This window comes from Trichechus manatus, unplaced genomic scaffold (assembly GCF_000243295.1).
Source record: "Trichechus manatus latirostris isolate Lorelei unplaced genomic scaffold, TriManLat1.0 scaffold00113, whole genome shotgun sequence".
NCBI classification, from domain to species: Eukaryota; Metazoa; Chordata; class Mammalia; order Sirenia; family Trichechidae; genus Trichechus; species Trichechus manatus.
The window spans coordinates 3,329,951-3,347,846 of record NW_004444049.1 but is presented as its reverse complement, the minus strand read 5'-3'; the positions used below and the strand labels follow the sequence as shown (position 1 = coordinate 3,347,846).

Here is a 17,896-nt window from a genome sequence, read left to right as displayed (position 1 = left end):
TCATGGCCCAGCCAAGTTGACACACAATCTTAACCATCACAGGGGTGTCATACAGTATTTGTCCTTCTGGGTCTGATTTATTTCACTCAGCGTAATGTTTCCTACGTTCTCCCATGTTGTAGCATGTATTAGAACTTGGTTTCTCCTTATGGCTGAGTAATATCCCATTGTAAGTATGTACCACATTGTGTCTGCCCACTCATCCGTTGCTGGGCATTTAAGTTGTTTCTACCTTTTGGCTGTTGTGAATGATGCCACAGTGAACTTCGGTGTACAGGTGTTTGTGTGAGTCCCTGCTTTCAACTCTCTTGGGTATATGCCCAGGAGCAGAATTGCTGGGTCCTGTAGTGAGTGTATATTTAACTTTTTGAGGAACCACGAAGCTTTTCCACAGCAGCTCCACCATTTTACATTCCCAGTAGCAATGCACAAGCGTTCCAGTTTCTCCACATCCTCGGCATGCTTGCTATTTTCCGTTTTTCTGATAATAGACACTCTAGTGGGGTGAAGTGATTCCTCACTGTGGCACAATGCCTTTTCATGACGGCCGAGCTTTGCTTTCTTACTGTCCTACAGCCCTACGTCTTGACCTCTCCCGGCCAGAGCCAGAGCTCAGATCGGCAGCCCCATGACCTTAGCATCGACATCTACAGCCGGACGCTGTTCTGGACGTGCGAGGCCACCAACACCATCAATGTCCACCGGCTGAGCGGGGAGGCCATGGGCGTGGTGCTCCGTGGGGACCGAGACAAGCCCAGGGCCATCGTCGTCAACGCGGAACGAGGGTAGGAGGCCAGCGAGTGGGCAGGGCGCCGTGGGCATGGGGGGCCCCCCAGACCTCACTGGGCGTGCCAGACCTCACACTGGCCAGTGTGACCTCTCAGCAAATGCCAACCTCTAGGAGGCTGGAGGGATTTTCGGCCCCAACGTTCCAGGATTCCTGCCACAAGCAGTCAGAACAGAGATGGAAACGGAGACCCAATCTCCATCACTCAGGGAGGCAGAGATGCTGACAAGGAAGCTTAACAGAAAGTGTGGTAGAGGGTGTCTCAGGTCCCTAGTGCTGCTGTAACAGAAACACCTCAAACGGGGGGGCTTTAATAAACAGGTACTTACTTTCTCACAGTTCAAGAGGCTAGAAGTCCAGATTCAGAGCACCAGCTCTCTCTGTCTTCTCTGGGGGACAATCCTTGTCTAGCCTTGTTCTCGGCAGTCCTTGGAGATCTCCATGTGGCATTTATCTTTCCCTGTTTGTCCTTGTTTCCGCCTAATCTGCTCTTTTATATCTCAGAAGGTGATTGGCTTAAAACACATTCTACACTGATAATGACCTCATGAACATAACAAAGAAAACCCTGTTCCCAAATGGGATTACTTCCTCAAGTATTCCGGTTGCATCCAGTAGATTCCGACTCACAGCCACCCTATAGAACACAGTGGAACTGCCCACAGGGTTTCCAAGGATGGAGCCCTGGTGGTGCAGTGGTTAAGAGCTTGGCTGCTAACCAAAAGGTCGGCAGTTTGAATCCACCAGCCGCTCCTTGGAAACCCTCTGGGGCAGTTCTACTCTCTCCTGTAGGGTCACTATGAGTTGGAATCAACTCGTTGGCAACGGGACAACGGAACAGTACTTGACAAAAGGGAGTCTTGGTGGCACAGTGGTTAAGCACTTCACTGCTAACTGAAAGGTCAGTGGTTTAAAGCCATCAGCCACTCTGAGGGAGAAAGGTGTAGCAGTCGGCTTCTGTAAAGATTTAAAAAAAAAAAAAAAAAACCCTGCTGCTGTAGAGTCGATTCTGACTCACAGCGACCCTATGGACAGAATGGAACTGGCCCACAGGGTTTCCAAGGAGCGGCTGGTGGATTCGAACTGCTGACCTTTTGGTTAGCAGCCTGAACTCTTAACCACTGTGCCACCAGGGCCCCTCAAGTACTATAGGGGTTAGGATTTACAACACATATTTTTGGGGAACACAATTCAATCCGTAACAGAGGGGAAGCAGGGGGTTGTGCTGAGACACGGGAAAGAATTCTCAATGAGAAAACAACGGTGGAAAGATGTGAATTCTAATTTATAGGGTTCACACGATCCCATCAGACTTGAACCCTATACGCAGTCCCTTCCACGGCATCCCAGGTGGTGGCTGGTTCTACACTTGCGGATATCCCACCACAGGGAGCTCACTACCTCCCAAGCCAGCCATTCCCGGGTGGTCTCGGCTCTTCTATGCTGTGTGGTCAATCCCTGCTTTCTGTGGTGATCCCTGATGCTCCCCCCTGTTAGTCCTCAGGGTCTGAGGTGGGGGTGAGGGCTCCAAGGATGGGTTCACAGACTAGAGGGTCCCAGAAGGAATATAACCAGCGTGGGAGGGGGACTACAGCCGCATAACACGAAGTTCAGAGACACAACCCAGTGCTGGAAGGCTTGGGGACGAGAGGGAGGAACAGGGTGGTGTCTTCTGTACCATCGGAACATAACACAGGCCCATTAATATTATACCCCCAAGGAGCCGTGGTGGCACAGTGGTTAAGTACTCACTGCTAACCTAAAGGTCGGTGGTTTGAACCCCCCGGCTGCTCTGTGGGAGAGAGATGTGGCAGTCTGCTTCCGTAAAGATTACAGTCTAGGAAACCCAATGGGACACTTCTAGTCTGCGCTATAGGGTCGCTATGAGTCAGAATTGACTTGACAGCAGACGACAACTGCTACGTATAACCCAATAATCAAAACTAAGCCCACTGCCATTGAGTTGAAGTCCAACTCAAAGCAACCCTATGGCACAGAGTAGAACAGCCCCGTAGGGTTTCCTAGGCTGTAATCTCTATGGAAGCAGACTGCCACATCTTTCTCCCATGGAGTGGCTGGTGGGTTCAAACTGCCGACCTTTAGGTCAGCAGCCAAGTACTTAGCCATTGTGCTACCAGGGCTGTCTATAACCCAATAAACCAGACCTGAAAACCAAACCCACTGAGTCAATTCCAACTCATAGTAACCCTATAGGACAGAGTAGACCTGTAGGGTTTCTAAGGAGCAGCTGCTGGATTCGAACTGCCGACCTTTTGCTTAGCAACCTGAGCTCTTAACCACTGTGCAACCAGGGCTCCCTGTAACCCAATAGGAGTCTACAATATGTCGAGAATTTCAAATTAGTCTTCATTAGTGGCTATTCCAAATTCATCTGCGGTCAGTATGTAGCCAGGTTTCCATGGGATCCCACAGTAACAATCTTGAGATCAGGCTAATATAAGAAGTCCTGCAAAGCTATCAGAAACAGGTTCTAGGGTTTGGTGGACCTGAGTTTGAATCCTGGCTCCTCTGCTGGGTCCCCCTGGGCCAGGGAGGTGGAGTCTCGGAGCCTCAGTTTCCCCGTCTGTAGGAGTGAGGGCAGCGGTAGTAGCAGCCTCTGTGGCACGTACAGAGGGCTCAGAGCAGAAGCTCTCGTGTTTAAGGTGGCTGCTCAGAGCCGAGTGAGCCACCCTCGAGGCTGGGCTCCCGCAGGCCTGGGACTCCTGAGCAGCTAGAAGGGGACATGACCCCTCAGCCTCTGGAGCCAGACTCAGAGGCCGGGGCTGTCTGACCGGTACATTCCCAAAGCCCCACTTGATGTCGAACGGCCAGCGGCTGGTCTTGAGCTTCTGGACGCTCAGTCCTGGCCGGGCGCGGGGGAGCTGTGTGGCTGGAGCTCACCGCTCGCTCCCTTCCCGCCCGCAGGTACCTTTACTTCACCAACATGCAGGACCGCACAGCTAAGATCGAGCGCGCAGCCCTGGACGGCACCGAGCGCGAAGCTCTCTTCACCACCGGCCTCATCCGCCCCGTGGCCCTTGTGGTGGACAACAGGCTGGGCAAGCTCTTCTGGGTGGACGCGGACCTGAAGCGCATCGAGAGCTGCGACCTGTCAGGTGCTGGCCCGGGCCCCCCCCGGGGTCCTCTGCCAGAATCGAGTCCATCAGCTGCCCATGGGTCTCGCTTGCTCGGAAACGCCCCGGCCTGCCTTTTCAGTAACGGCGCAGCCACCTCGTGGTGAAGGCCTACCGCACCCTGGGCGCCGTGCCACGGGCTTTATGTACATTGCATGTGATCCTCACCTGGTGGCTCCCCGGGGTTAGGTCTTCTCCCATGTGGCAGAAGCACAGATGAGGCTCAGAGAGGGTGAGCAAGCTGCCCAGGGTCACACAGCACAGGGGGCAGAGCAGAACTCACACCCCAGCCTCTGCCTTCAGTGCCCATGCTGGCAGCCGCTCTGCTGGGGAGGCCCCCATGCCGGGGGGCACCTTCCCAGGAGAGAAGCCTAGTGCCTGGAGGGGTGAATGGGTCCCCATAGCTTTTCCTCCATACCACAGGGAGGGGAGGCACAGTGACCAGGTCCGTGGTGGACATATGGCCCTCATCCCCACATTGGCTTCACTGCCAGGCTAGCCCAGGTGGAAGCAAGATATCCGGCCTCCCCGCCGGCCCCGGCCTCCCCAGCGGCCCCAGCCTCCCCGGCGGCCCTCCCTTTAGACCCCCCTGCTCCCACTTCACACCCAGGGGCTGAGCTCTAGTGGTCAGCCACCATCAGTGTGGCCCTTGTCCCTGCAGGAGCCAACCGCCTGACCCTGGAGGACGCCAACATCGTGCAGCCCGTGGGCCTGGCCATGCTCGGCAGCCACCTCTATTGGGCCGACCGCCAGCAGCAAATGATTGAGCGCGTGGAGAAGACCACCGGGTACCAGCGGACGCGCGTGCAGGGCCGGATAGCCCACCTCACCGGCATCCACGCTGTGGAGGAAGTCAGCCTGGAGGAGTTCTGTATGTTGGTGGAGGGGTGCAGCGGGGGCAGAAGGAGTGTGGGGTGCAGGCCATGCAGGGGTGGCGCCGGCAGTGAGGGGTGTGTGGGATGGGGCGGGCCATGAAGGGTGTTGCTGGCAGGGGATGTGTACAGGGGACCGCCAGCAGAGGGTGTGTACAGGGGGGCAGGCCGTGCAGGGCGGATAAGGGGGTGGTGGGGGGCAGGGGGATGTGTGGGGTGGTGTTCCTGCAGGTCTGGGGAGGCCTGGGCCTGGGAGAGTGCGCCTCTGCTCAGAGCATAGACCCTACCCTAGTCTTATCCCTGTCCCTGTCTATGCCCAAGCCCTGTCCCTGCAGGAAGACAGGCAGGTCCAGGCAGTACATGGCCTGTCTGACCTTAAGTAGGAAACGGGCTCAGCGGGGGTATGACCCCATCCCCATCACTAGTCGTTGCCCCCCTGGGGTTCAGCGAGATGTCCAGATGTCCCCAAAGGCCCCTGTGTCCAGTTTCTGTAGCTGCCTAACAAATGGCCACAAACTTGGCAGCTGGGAGCATACCCTCTTCTCACCTCAGAGTTCTGGGGGTTGGGGCTCGCTCAGGGGCTCATGTTGTTACCACAGTGGTGGGTCTGAGCCGCCTGCCGCAGAAGCCAATCCTGAGACAGGTGAGGTGAGCAGCAAGAGGGTTTTATTGTATATCAATATACAGGAGACAGAGGGGAATGAGCTCCTCCAGAAGACCTGTCTCCCTGACTGGAGACTGGCTGAAGGTTTTATATGGACGGGGTTATAGTTTCTCTTCCGGTGGTTACATTCTGCATGTCCCAGGTGATCTCACTTCTTACTGGCAATCCTTGAAGGGTATCTGGCACCGTTAGCCACAATTGTCATGTTGCAGATGAGTTAATCCTAGTCCTTGAGGGTTACCAATTTGTTCTGCCACCCTCCAAGGAGAAACTTTAGTTAATCTTACTGGAATAGGAGGAGGGAGAAAGAATAACAAAAAAGAAAATATCATGGGAAAGCAAGAGGGAGGATAGGAGGAAAACAAATCAAAATCATAGGAGCATGCAGAAGTGAAGTCTGCAAGCTAGGCATTAACAATGCCACAGTCCCCAGGGAGCTAGGCCTATACTGCTGGCAATAAACTGTAAATGTGAAGTTTCCACACAGCCCCTTGCAAAGTGGCCAGGTCAAGGTGGTGACCAGCGGGGCTCACACTCACTCAGGTTGTGGGCCATCGTAGGACTGAGGCTGGTACCACCGTCAGCTCCTAGGTCACTCTCAGGTCCTGGCCCCAGGACCCCTTCTCTCTCCTGTGGGCACCTCCCTTGGGGGAAACCCCTCCCACCCTCTCCTCTGGCCTCAGCCTCCGCTGGAGAGAGCACTTTGCTTTAGAGGGCGCCTGTGGTTCAATGAGGTCCATCTCTCTGGTGATGAACGCAAGGTCAGCTGGCCTTAATCACATCTGCAGATCCCTTTTGCTGTGTAAAGGAACAGTCACAGGCGCCATGCCTCACCATGGTCATGGAGCTGGAGATTGGCCAGGAGATGGGGTGCCAGGGAGTTGGGGGTGCACAGCGTCTCTGCTGTCCACAGCATCTCAGCCTGGGAGACGCCAGGGAGAGGGCCTCCAAGGCTGGGCCCTCTGCACACTCTCTGTCCCTCTTTCCGTCTCTCTTTGTCTGTCTGTCTTTCTCTGCCCTGGATAAGTGAAGCTACTGGGTAAATAGCTTCTGGATAATCTATGGATAGGAGTTAGGACGTCCAAATTTTCCTGACCCCCAACACCTTCCTTAGCAGAGGTCCAGACTCCTGTGGGTCACGGGCCTTCAGGATTCTGGCAAACGATCAGATAGTGGATGTTGAATTTACCAAGGCCAGGGCCACTGCCTGCTGGTGTCAGCAGGAACCCAGGCCACTGAGCAGAGCTCCTTGGAGCTGAGGGGACAAGAGTGCCAGGAACATATTCAGAGCAGGGATGGGGCTGCACACTGGGGCTGTCCCAGGAGTGCTAATGTTAAGATGTTCAGGGTGACACGGAGACTCTTCTTGTTTTTAGTGAAGGCAGGAAATACCCAGATGAGTGTTCCCATGCTTGCTTGGGACGTGGATCCCAGCCTGCTTTCCCATAAGATCTCACAGCTAGACTCTAAACCAGAGGTTGGCATACAGACTCTTGTCTGTTTTGTAAATAAAGTTTTATTAGAACACAGCCATGCTCGTGTGTTTATGCCCTGTGTACAGCTGCTTTTCGGCTACCCCTGGTAGAGTGGAGTAGCTGTGAGGTGCTCTGGCCCACAAAGGCAAAATTATTTACTTTTTGGCCCTCTATAGAAAATGTTTGCCAATTCTGCTCTAAACCACGACTTCTACCATTTTTAAAAACACCTAATCCTTGCAGTTGGGCAGGGACACTGTTATTTCCTTTGGGGAGGGGGCAGAGTGTTTATGTCATTTCTTCCCGCCTGAGGGTGTGTAAGCCTGCCCTCCCCGCCGCTGACCTGTCCTGTTCATGCAGGCATTAGTGTCATATTTGATTCATTGAACAATCTGACTTCCCCAGGGCCTCAGTGCTTTTGCTGTGTTAATTCTCACGTGTCTGCATTTCCACCATAACAAATGAGCACAAGCTGGGTAGCTTCAAACAACAGAAATCAATTCTCTCACAGTCTGGAGGCTAGAAGTCTGAAATCCAGGTGTTGGCAGGGTCGCGCTCCCTCTGAATGCTCTGGGGGAGGATCCTGCCACGCCTCTTCCACCTTCTGCTGGCTCCAGGTGTTCCTTGGCCTGTGGCCGCATCACTTCAGTCTTTACCTCTATCTTCACACAAAGGCAGTGGACAGAGGGACCCAGAACTGTCCCTCCTGGATAAGCCGGGCTGCCAGGCCAGCATGTACAACCGCCTGCCTGTGTGCATGTGACCCACCTGTGCGTCTGTCTTTTCTGTCTCTTAGAAGGACACTTGTCATTGGCTTTAGGGCCACCTGGGTAATCAGGGCGATTTCATCCCAAGATGCTTCACTTCATCGTATCTGCAGAGACCTTTTTTCTAAATAAGGTCACCCTCATAGGTTCTGGGGTTCGGACATGGGGGTCACAGTCCCAAGCACTACACCATGAGAGGCAGAGGCGTTCAGGTGGGCAGTGGAGGGTGATGGGCACTGGTGCAGTAGAAGCTGGTGCAGATGGGCTGGTGTGTGAAGCTGGGCGAGTTCCTTAACGGTTTGCATCCTCCTTCTCCTCATCTGTAACGTGGGGATGTTCATAGAAACATCCTCTGTAGGCTGCTGTGGGTGCCTGGCACACAGGGAGTGCCAGTTCTTGTGCGTTCTCGTCTGGCCCCCACCCGTTCCACCGCTGGACCACAGCCCTGCAGTGGGAGCCAGAGCCTAGCCTCCTCCCTTGTTCTCTCTCTGCAGCGGCCCACCCATGTGCCTGGGACAATGGCGGCTGCTCTCACATCTGCATCGCCAAGGGCGACGGCACACCACGCTGCTCTTGCCCCGTCCACCTCGTGCTCCTGCAGAACCTCCTGACCTGTGGCGGTAGGTGTGACCTCGGCTCTTTCTGTTGGGACGATGGACAGGGAGCTGGTTCTCTGCCTGCCAGGTCACTGCCTGGCATCCTTTTTAACTCACAGTCCCTGTGACATCCACTCTCCAAAGCAGATGGTCTTTTCTCTTGCCCTCCTTTCTTTCTTAATATATGCATTGAGTGCTATGAATTTCCCTCTAAAAACTGCTTTTGCTGCAACCCGCAAGTTTTGATAAGTTGTCTTTTCATTTTCATTTATTCAAAATAGTTTTTAATTTCTCTTGAGACTTCTTTGACCCCCCCTGTTATTTCCTGGGTCTCTCTGACTGCGTCCTGCCCAACTACCCCTTGCCCTCCAGCCAAGGAGCATTGTGACTGAGTCCTGCCCCCCACCCTTACTCAAGCCACCACAAGCACATAGCGGGTGCCGACCGTCTGCTCTGACTCCCTACTCACCATGGGGGTGCAGTGGAAGCTCACATGCACACGGTGAACAGTTGTACACACTGGCCTGACAGCCCAGCCCAGCTAGGAGGGACAGATCTGGGTCCCCTTGTCCAGTGCCCTCGTGGTGCGTATGGAGACTGAGACCCAGAGGAGAGGCCACCTAGCTTCTCAGCAGGCAGGACCGAGTTTCCAGCTTTTCTCCTTGGTGTCATACCTGCCGAGGTTCCCAGTCAGGCCCCTTTTCCCTCCAGTGGTTTAAAAAAATATATGCACACCTACTTCCGGCACACGTTTATTTGTCCCCTGCCTTCATCACCTGCTAAGCTGGAGGCGGGTTGGTGACTAGGACACACCTGGCAGTAGAGACAGTGTGGGGACAGCACCCTGCAGCAGGGCGCCTGGGAGCACCAGCTTGCATGCGTTTCCATTGCTGGGTTTCCCCTGGCCAGCTGGGCGGGGGGTGACCCCGTGCTCTGTCCCTGCCCAGAGCCCCCCACGTGCTCCCCTGACCAGTTTGCGTGTGCCACGGGCGAGATCGACTGCATCCCTGCGGCCTGGCGCTGCGACGGCTTCCCTGAGTGTGACGATCAGAGCGATGAGGACGGCTGCCCCGTGTGCTCGGCCGCCCAGTTCCCCTGTGAGCGCGGTCAGTGCGTGGACCTGCGCCTGCGCTGTGATGGAGAGGCCGACTGCCAGGACCGCTCGGACGAGGCCGACTGCGACGGTGAGCCCCGGTCAGCTGACCACCCCGTCCCTGCTGTCCAAGCTGCAGAGCTCACGTCCAGCTGGCCGGACACAATAGGAGCTCCATAAAGTCTTTGTTGCTATTGTTGTTTTGTGCCATTGAGTCAATTCCAGCTCATGATGACCCCAGGTGACAGAGCAGAAACTGCCTTGTAGGGTTTCCTAGGCTGTAATCTTTATGGGAGCCGATCACCAGGTCTTTTCTCCCACAGAGCCGCTGGGTAGGTTCAAACTGTCAGCCTTTTGGTTAGCAGCCGAGCGCTTAACCGTTGCGTGACCAGCACTCCTAGAAAACCTTTACCCAGAGGGAAACCACCAAGTCTTCATCAGGTTGGGAGGCAAAGAAGTTATTTTTAGGCCCAATGAGCAACCAGACACCCCCTCCCCCGCCGCTAGGCAGTTTGGTTCGAAGGCAGAATGGTGTGAGAATGGGCTCGCCTTACCCCACTCAAGTCAAGAGTTGTACAGAAACCCAAGGCAAATAACAACACTTACCTCTGGGTGGTTTCTAGCAAACCATGAACCTGGAATGTTAGTTACATAGAGATTTGTTCTGGGATCCTGGGCCCACTCTGACCAACAGGATTTTCCTCTAGGCCTTGACAATGAAACATACATCTTCCGTGCTCCTTCTCGAATTTCCTTTTATCAATGGCCTGTTGCTTGGTTGCCTGCCATGTGTTGTCAGCGGCACGGCCCCATGACTGCCACTGAGCTGTTGATGTGGTCCCTCTTGCTGCCTTCCCTGAAGCTGCTGGGTCCTGTTCTTGGATAACTGTGGGCCCAGCTTCTTCTTAGATGCCATCTGGTGACTGTCCACCAACCCCATTCATGATGAGCGGCCAGTGTGGAGAAGAGGAGGATCTGGAGAGTCATTTCCCCAAATGTTTCTATGAAGCCACAGTTAATTGTTTCCAGTGTGCCGACCCCTTTGAGGATTTGATGGAGGCTGTAGAACAGGGGTCAGCAAACTACGGCCCACAGACCAAATCTGGTCCGCCGCCTACTTTTGTACATAAAGTTTTATTGGAACACTACCGCACTCATTCTGTACATATTGTCCGTGGCTGCTTTTGTGTTAAAACCGTAGCTTTTAGTAATTGCAGTAGAGGTCATGTGGTCCTCAAAGCCTAAAACGGTGACCATCTGGCCTTTCTAGAGAAGGTCTGCTGCCCCCTGCTGTACACCCAGGAGAGGTGCTGAGCGTACGGCACAGTGTTGCCCGCGATGTCTGAGGATTGCTGGCCCTGATTAGGAACTAGGAGTCCCTGGGGGGTGCAAACGGTTAAGCACTCCACTACTAGCCAAAAGGTTCATGGTTCGAACCTATGCAGGCCTCGGAAGAAAGGCCTGGTGATCTGCTTCTGAAAGGTCACGCCTCGAAAACCCTAGGGAGCAGTTCTGCTTAGCACACATGGGGTCGCCCTGAGTCGGAATCGACTCAACAGCAGCTGGTTTGGTTTTGGATTAGGAGCCACCCCTATTTCCTCCCCTCTTAAGTGTGTGTGCTGGTGTGAAATGCCATGCTCCGTGGCAGGTCAGAAGCCTCCTCCCCTGCTTCATTACTGCAAACCAGCCGGCTGGGAGCCCGGAGAGGGGCGGGGACGCCCGGATGGGGGCGGGGCGCCCGGAGAGGGGCGGGGCGCCCGGAGAGGGGCGGGGATGCCCGGACGGGGGGCGGGGATGCCCGGACGGGGGCCGGGGCGCCCGGAGAGGGGCCGGGGCGCCCGGAGAGGGGCGGTGCAAGTGGGAGCTTATAGAGCAGGGATGTGGGTCAGCTATGGCTGAGCGACCAGGCAGCACTTTCTGGATGGAGCGTTTGGGAGAAGGGACAGGAGGAAGCAGCCGGGGTCCGAGGATCCAGCCTTCTCTCCCTCCTCCTACAGCCGTGTGTCCTGTTGGTCACTGCTCAGGCTGTCTGTGCGCCCTCCTTGAGTTCAGCTGCCTGTTCCTGACCCTCTGCTGGGCCATCCCTGCCCCAGTCCTCCGGGCAGACGGGGCTCCTCTCCGTTTGCTACTCTACTCCATGCCCGTGCCACCTCCAGGAGAGCCTTGAGGGCATGGCTGTGCCTCCCCGTGTCTCCTCGGTCGGGGCCTGGGAGATACCTCCTGGAGGAAAGAGGCGCTGAGGCCCCTTCCCTGCCAGCCCTAGACTAGCCCTTGCTGGGGGAGGGTGCTAGCCGGGACCACCCCACGCGGATTTGTTTGCTTTGCGTTTGCCAGTCTCGGCGGGTGGGCCGGGAGCCCTGGCTGGTCTCGGCAGGGTGCCCCGGCGCCTCTGAGTGTGCGGCCTCCCGCAGCCGTCTGCCTGCCCAGCCAGTTCCGGTGCGCCAGCGGCCAGTGCGTGCTCATCAAGCAGCAGTGCGACTCCTTCCCCGACTGCATTGACGGCTCCGACGAGCTCATGTGCGGTGAGTGGTCACAGGGTCTGCCCTGCGCCAGGATCTGCCCAGGAGCGTGGCGGCCGCACTCCGAGAGGGGCAGGCGGGGTAGGGGCTGAGGAGGTGGGAGCTTCAAAGGCGGGGAGGCCTGCAGGGGCTGAACTGGGAGGGCCGATGGAAGGGGAGCCTGAGGGGAGGAGGGAGGCCAAGGCTGGGGCTTTCCCAGCTAGGGGCACAGGGCTCCTGGGGGCAGAGGTACAGAGGCAGGAGCCCCCTGCTGGCCAGGCTGAGCATCCTGGTCTGCCCGCGGACCTTGCCCACAGCATCGGTCAGATAGTCAGACAGCAGGACGGGCCCTGAGAGGCCCGTGCTCCTGCCCCCAGCAGCTGCAGTTGGCTGAGGAGGGGCGGGGTGCACACACATGCAGACACACACATGTGCAGACACACAGGGATACACAGATATGTAGACACACATGGAAATACACACAGATACATGTACAGGCTCGTAGATACACAGGTATACAGATACATACAGAGACACACAGGCACATAGATACACAAGTATACAGAGACACACAGGCGCACAGACACACAGACGTGTACAAACATGCAAATGCACACGAACACATACAGACACATGTAGATACAGACACGTGCCCCCGCACAGATATACAGAGATACACTCAGACATGTACAAACAGACATATAGACACACAGATACACAGGTACACACACAAGTACACACACAGGGCACAGCCATGTGTGCCACCTGCCCCTCCACGGCCTGTACAGTCAGGGCTGCGGGCCCAGAGGATGAGGAGGCCAGGGCAGTCAGGGAAGGCTTCCTGGAGGCAGTGGCTCTTAGATTCAGACAGGAAGGGAGCCAGAGTCCCATACAGGAAGTAGGACTGTGTCAACGTGTCCGGGGACGTGACTACTCTTACTACGGAGGAACCTGGCTGACAGCGCTGACCACAGGAGAGAGACAGCTATGGGGAGGAGGGGAGGAGGGCATCCCCCAGGGGCTCTTGAACACTTCTGCACCCTTGTGTCTACCTGGGTCAGTCACCTCGGGGACTAGCATAAGAGAGTGGCCTGTGCCAGATGGCAGCGAAGGGGTGATCTGAGCCCACCTCTCTGTGGGCGGTTCTCCAATCTGACAGTGTCTGTCCTTGGGACCCCTTGGGTCAGGGGGTGATATTCATCGACAGCCAGGCCTGTCACCTGAGCCAACAGGCCTGTCCCTGGGGCTGACGGGTTTCCTCCTTTGGGTTTTCAGTCAGCAGGAGGGAACATGAGTCATGCTCCATCCCTTGCTTGGTCCCCGCTTTGGGCCGGCCAGGACTCCTGGCCTTCTGTGGCAGGCGGGCTGGGAGCTTAACAAGCCCTGCTGGTCCCTGGGTGCACCCGCTGTCCCACCCAGCCCCTCACATGGACGAAATCCACTGCTGGACGGGCTCAGAGACCCCAGCACCTGCCCATACCAGCAGCCTGGGGGTCACCACCCTAAGCCGCTCGCCCAGCTCTTTGAGGTACAAGACAGGCGGGCTTTGGCAGGCCATGCTGGGAGAGCTCGGTGCACACGCTTCTAGTCCCACCAGCACAGCCCCTGAACAAAGGGGGCTCGGATGTCAGGCCGCTTTGGGGGAGATGCCAGTTAGAGGCTGCCGGGAAGTAGGTGGGGGGAGCCAGGCAGTGGGGGAGCAGCAGGTCGGTGGTACTGGGGTTAGCATGGCCCCCACTCTAGCCCAGGGCCCTGCCTCTCCTCCTTCCCTCCATCAGTGGACACTGGGGCCTGGGCAGAAGCAGCCCCTCCAGGGCACATGCTGTCTTCCCCAGCCCCCAGGAGGGCCCTTTGGTGTTCATGTTGCCATCTCTGTCTTCCTCGGCAGAAATCACCAAGCCGCCCGCAGATGACATCCCCGCCCACAGTAGTGCCATCGGGCCTGTCATTGGTATCATCCTCTCGCTCTTCATCATGGGTGGTGTCTATTTCGTGTGCCAGCGTGTGGTGTGCCAGCGCTACGCGGGGGCCAATGGGCCCTTCCCGCACGAGTATGTCAGCGGGACCCCCCACGTGCCCCTCAACTTCATAGCCCCGGGCGGTGCTCAGCACGGTCCCTTCACAGGTGAGGAACCGAGATGGGCAGGGGCTGTGGGCAGAGCGAGGGTCCAGGCAGGAGAGCTGGTCCGTGGATCAAGAATGGTGCTTCCATGCCCTCTTCTTGTGCGCATAACAGACATCACTAATCAATCACGGCACTCAGACTTTCCTGCAGAGCCTGCATCTGGCATCAGAATCCTCAACACAGAGGCCTACACAGCCACTACCTGTCCTTTGGTATTGGAGGTGTGGGAGAAACTTGGGACTTGACCTCCGATATTCTCATGTCCTGAACAAAATCACCCATTGCTGTCGAGTCGATTCCAACTCGTAGCGACCCTATAGGACAGAGCAGAACTGCCCCAAAGGGTTTCCAAGGAGCGCCTGGTGGATTCGAACTGCTGACCACTTGGTTAGCAGGTGTAGCCCTTAACCACTGTGCCACCAGGGTTTCCTCACGTCCCCTGGAAATGAACACAGGACAGCTGGGCTCTCTTGAGAGGCAAACGGCCCACTCATGTAGCTCACAGCTTTGTCCTGAGGCCAGTTCCAGTTTGTGGCCAAGCATAGTTATGACCACTCCACGCTGTGGGTCATCAGGAACACACACCCCAGAGGTGACATTTGCAGGTGCCCGGGGGCTGCACCACAAGGGTGAATCTTGCTCGTTCATACCGCAGCACGCTCGTGGCATGTCTGAGAAGGTGGGGTCCATTGGTGCAGAACCCCACGAGGGTCACTGTGAGACCTGGAGGTACCCCTGCAGCTTCACCTGGGGGGCAGCCAGTGCCTGCACAGCCTGGCTTCCTCTCCCCTGCAGCCCCTCCCAGGGACATGTGGGCCATGAGCCCCAAAGCCAGCCTCATGCAGACCCCAATGTCCGTGTGCACATATGACCTTCTCCTTGCGGGCGTGGGACTGTCGGGGATCCCCAAGAGCTCTTGGGAGCCCCCGGTGGTGGTGGTGGCCTCATCACCCTGGCACACTTCGCAGAGAACAAGGCCCCATCTGTGGGGGGCCGGCTCTGTGCTGAGACCCTCCGTAGTCCCTCCTGCAGTGCCTACAGTGACCCCTAGTGGGAGTACTGTTTACCTGCCTGGCTTACAGATAAAACTCCACGAGCTCCCACTGGTGGTGGCCAGAGAGGCCTGCAGGGCAGCGCTGTGGGTCTTCGAGGCTGTGGCTCAGACAGGACTCTCCTGCCTGACCCTGGTGCCTGGTGGACAGCCAGAGCTAGGACGATGGGCCGTGTCTGGGGCAGCCCAGCGCCTGACCCACCTTGTCCCCTTCCCCGCAGGCATCTCGTGTAGCAAGTCCATGATGAGCTCGGTGAGCCTGATGGGGGGCCGGGGTGGGGTGCCCCTCTACGACCGGAACCACGTCACTGGGGCCTCATCCAGCAGCTCGTCCAGCACCAAGGCCACGCTCTACCCGCCGGTGAGTGCCATCAGGGGCCTGTCACCATCCTGCCACCAGCACTGGCCAGCCTGGGGACTTCTGTGACCTCAGGGTTGCTAAAACCATCAACTCTTCAACCCCCTCAGAGAATGACGGGTGCGCTTACTACCCTCCCCCCTTTATTTTTGTCTGTTTAGAAAAGGGAAGTGCTTGCCCATGGTGCGCAGTCTGGAGGCCCCACAGGAGCACCCAGGGATGGAGTCTCACTCTAACCCCCCTTCCAGGGCTCTGGCTGGGTGTCTCCGGCGTTCTTCCTGCCGGCCTGTGTTCTGGCCACAGGCGCCCCACGGTCCCCCCTTGGGCTCCCTCGTGCATGTGGGGGCCGTAGGGCACAGCTGCTCAGAATGTGCCGGGCGAGCTCCCTGCAGCGTATCTGTCAGGAACTCCCCATTTCCCACCCTGTGTGAACTTCCTCGGGGTGCCTAAGAAAGTACCACAAAGTAGGGGGTTGAAAACAACAGAAGCGTGTTGTCTCACAGTTCTGAAAGCTGAAAGTCTGCAATCAAGGTGTCAGTGGGGCCGTGCTCACTCTGAAGGCTCTAGGGGAAGATTCTTTCTTGTCTCTCCCAGCCTCTGATGGTCCCTGGCATTCCTGGGCTTGTGGCAGCGTCACTCCTGCCTCCACGTCCGTTGTCCCTCTATGTCTCTTCCCTTTTCTAAGGACACCAGTTATTGGGTCAGAACCCACCCTGCCCCAGTGCGACCCCGTGTTAACCGAGAACATGTTCAAAGACCCTGTCTCCAAACAAGGTCACGTTCACAGGTGCCAGGGGTTTGGACTTCAGCCTACCTTTTTGGAGGACACAGTTCAATCCATACCACCACCCAAGTCCTTGCTGGTTCCCAGAAAGTAGTTGGATTGTTTTCCAAATGACAGACCAACACGGGATGCCTTCTGTGGCTGAAATGCTCCTGGAGGCTTTGGCAGACCCTGGCGTGATGGGTCTGCTTCAGCCAAGCCACACCCCTCAGGGAGACAGCTGTGAAGAGGGTGAGGCCCTAAAGCACCCCCCCCGCCCCAGTCTAGAGCTTTCTCCAGGGTCTCCCCCACTTTCCCTGGCGTCTCCCGCACTTTCTCGAGTCTCTCCCACTTTCCCTGGGGTCTCCCGCACTTTCCCCGGAGTGTCCCCCACTTTCGCCAGGGTCTCCCGCACTTTCCCCGGGGTCTCCCGCACTTTCCCCGGGGTCTCCCGCACTTTCCCCGGGGTCTCCTGCACTTTCTCTGGGGTCTCCAACACTTTCTCTGGGGTCTGTCCAGCTAGCCCCACAATGCCAGGGGCTACAAACAGAGGGTCCACCCAGGTGTCCTTCCCGCCCTCTGGGTGCCCCTGTGCCTGGGGTGTTGCTCCGCCCTTATCTTGCTGGTGGGCCGGGGAAGGCGGGGAAGGCAGAGGGTGTTTGTCATCTCTGGTCACAGCACCAGAGCTGAGGCTCTGGGGGCTGCAGGGGCCAACTGTGCTTGGCTGCGCTTAGGGGCCGGATGTGCTTGGCTGCACTTGGGGCGGAGCTAGTGAGGACCCAGAGCCTGGTGGTAGAATACTCGCCACGGTTCTTCATTCTTCTCTTCCTCCCTGCTGCTCCAGCTGTCTCCCGCCTCTCAGATTCCCCATGGCACCAGCTAGAAACGCCAGAAACCCATGTGAGGCCAAGCTGACCCCAAGAAGCAGCCCGTTTGCCCCCAGTGCAAACACGGGGGTGCTCCAGAGACTGGATTCTCCTTCCCCAGCAACTGTAGAAGGCACCCCTGCCCCAGGCTCTGCTGGGGGCTGGGGAGTCTCCTTACAGAACAGAAGAGGACACTGCCCCAGCCAGCTTTTTTAAATTAACCAATTATTTTGCATCAGTAATACGGGCTCAGTTTTTTTAATGAACACTTCGTTGTTGTTGCATGCTGTCGACTCAATTCTGACTCACAGCGACCCCATGGGACAGAGCAGAACTGCTCCGTAGAGTTTCCTAGGCTGTAGTCTTTACAGGAGCAGGTCACCAGATCACCCTTTCTCCCACGGAATGGCTGGTGCGTTCAAACTGCTGACCTTTTGGTTAGCCAAGCGCTTAACTGCTGTGCCACCAGGGCTCCTTAACACATATTACTGATGCAAAATAATTCATTGATTTCAGAGATACTGGCTGAGTCAATGTCATGTCTCGTTCCTGGGTGGCGCAAACGGTTAAGCCTGTGAAACGAAAGGTTGGCGATTCAAACCCACCCGGAGGTACCTAAGAAGACAGGCCTGGCGATCTGCTTCTGGAAGGTCACAGCCTTGAAAACCTTATGGAGCAGTTCTGCTCTGCACACACGGGGCCACCATGAGTTGGAATCGACTGGATGGCGATTCACAACAATGCTGTGTGTTAATGGTACAGGAGAGTAAATGGGGGAAAGCTTGCGGTGCCCCTCCCTCGGGACATACGTGTTAATGGTACAGGAGAGTAAAAGGGGGAAAGCTTG

The 17,896-nt window shown here is 56.7% G+C and overlaps 1 protein-coding gene across 1 annotated transcript in view; it reads left to right on the top strand.

The window, feature by feature from the left end:
• The window catches only part of LRP5 (LDL receptor related protein 5), a 101,194-nt gene that overhangs the window by 74,837 nt on the left and 8,461 nt on the right, over positions 1-17,896 (top strand). Inside the window, exons 16-23 of the mRNA XM_004383888.1 lie at positions 577-785; positions 3,713-3,903; positions 4,583-4,792; positions 8,194-8,319; positions 9,243-9,479; positions 11,800-11,910; positions 13,775-14,011; positions 15,284-15,423. Coding sequence (XP_004383945.1) covers positions 577-785; positions 3,713-3,903; positions 4,583-4,792; positions 8,194-8,319; positions 9,243-9,479; positions 11,800-11,910; positions 13,775-14,011; positions 15,284-15,423 — 1,461 coding nt within the window. The remainder of the gene's footprint in view (positions 1-576; positions 786-3,712; positions 3,904-4,582; positions 4,793-8,193; positions 8,320-9,242; positions 9,480-11,799; positions 11,911-13,774; positions 14,012-15,283; positions 15,424-17,896) is intronic.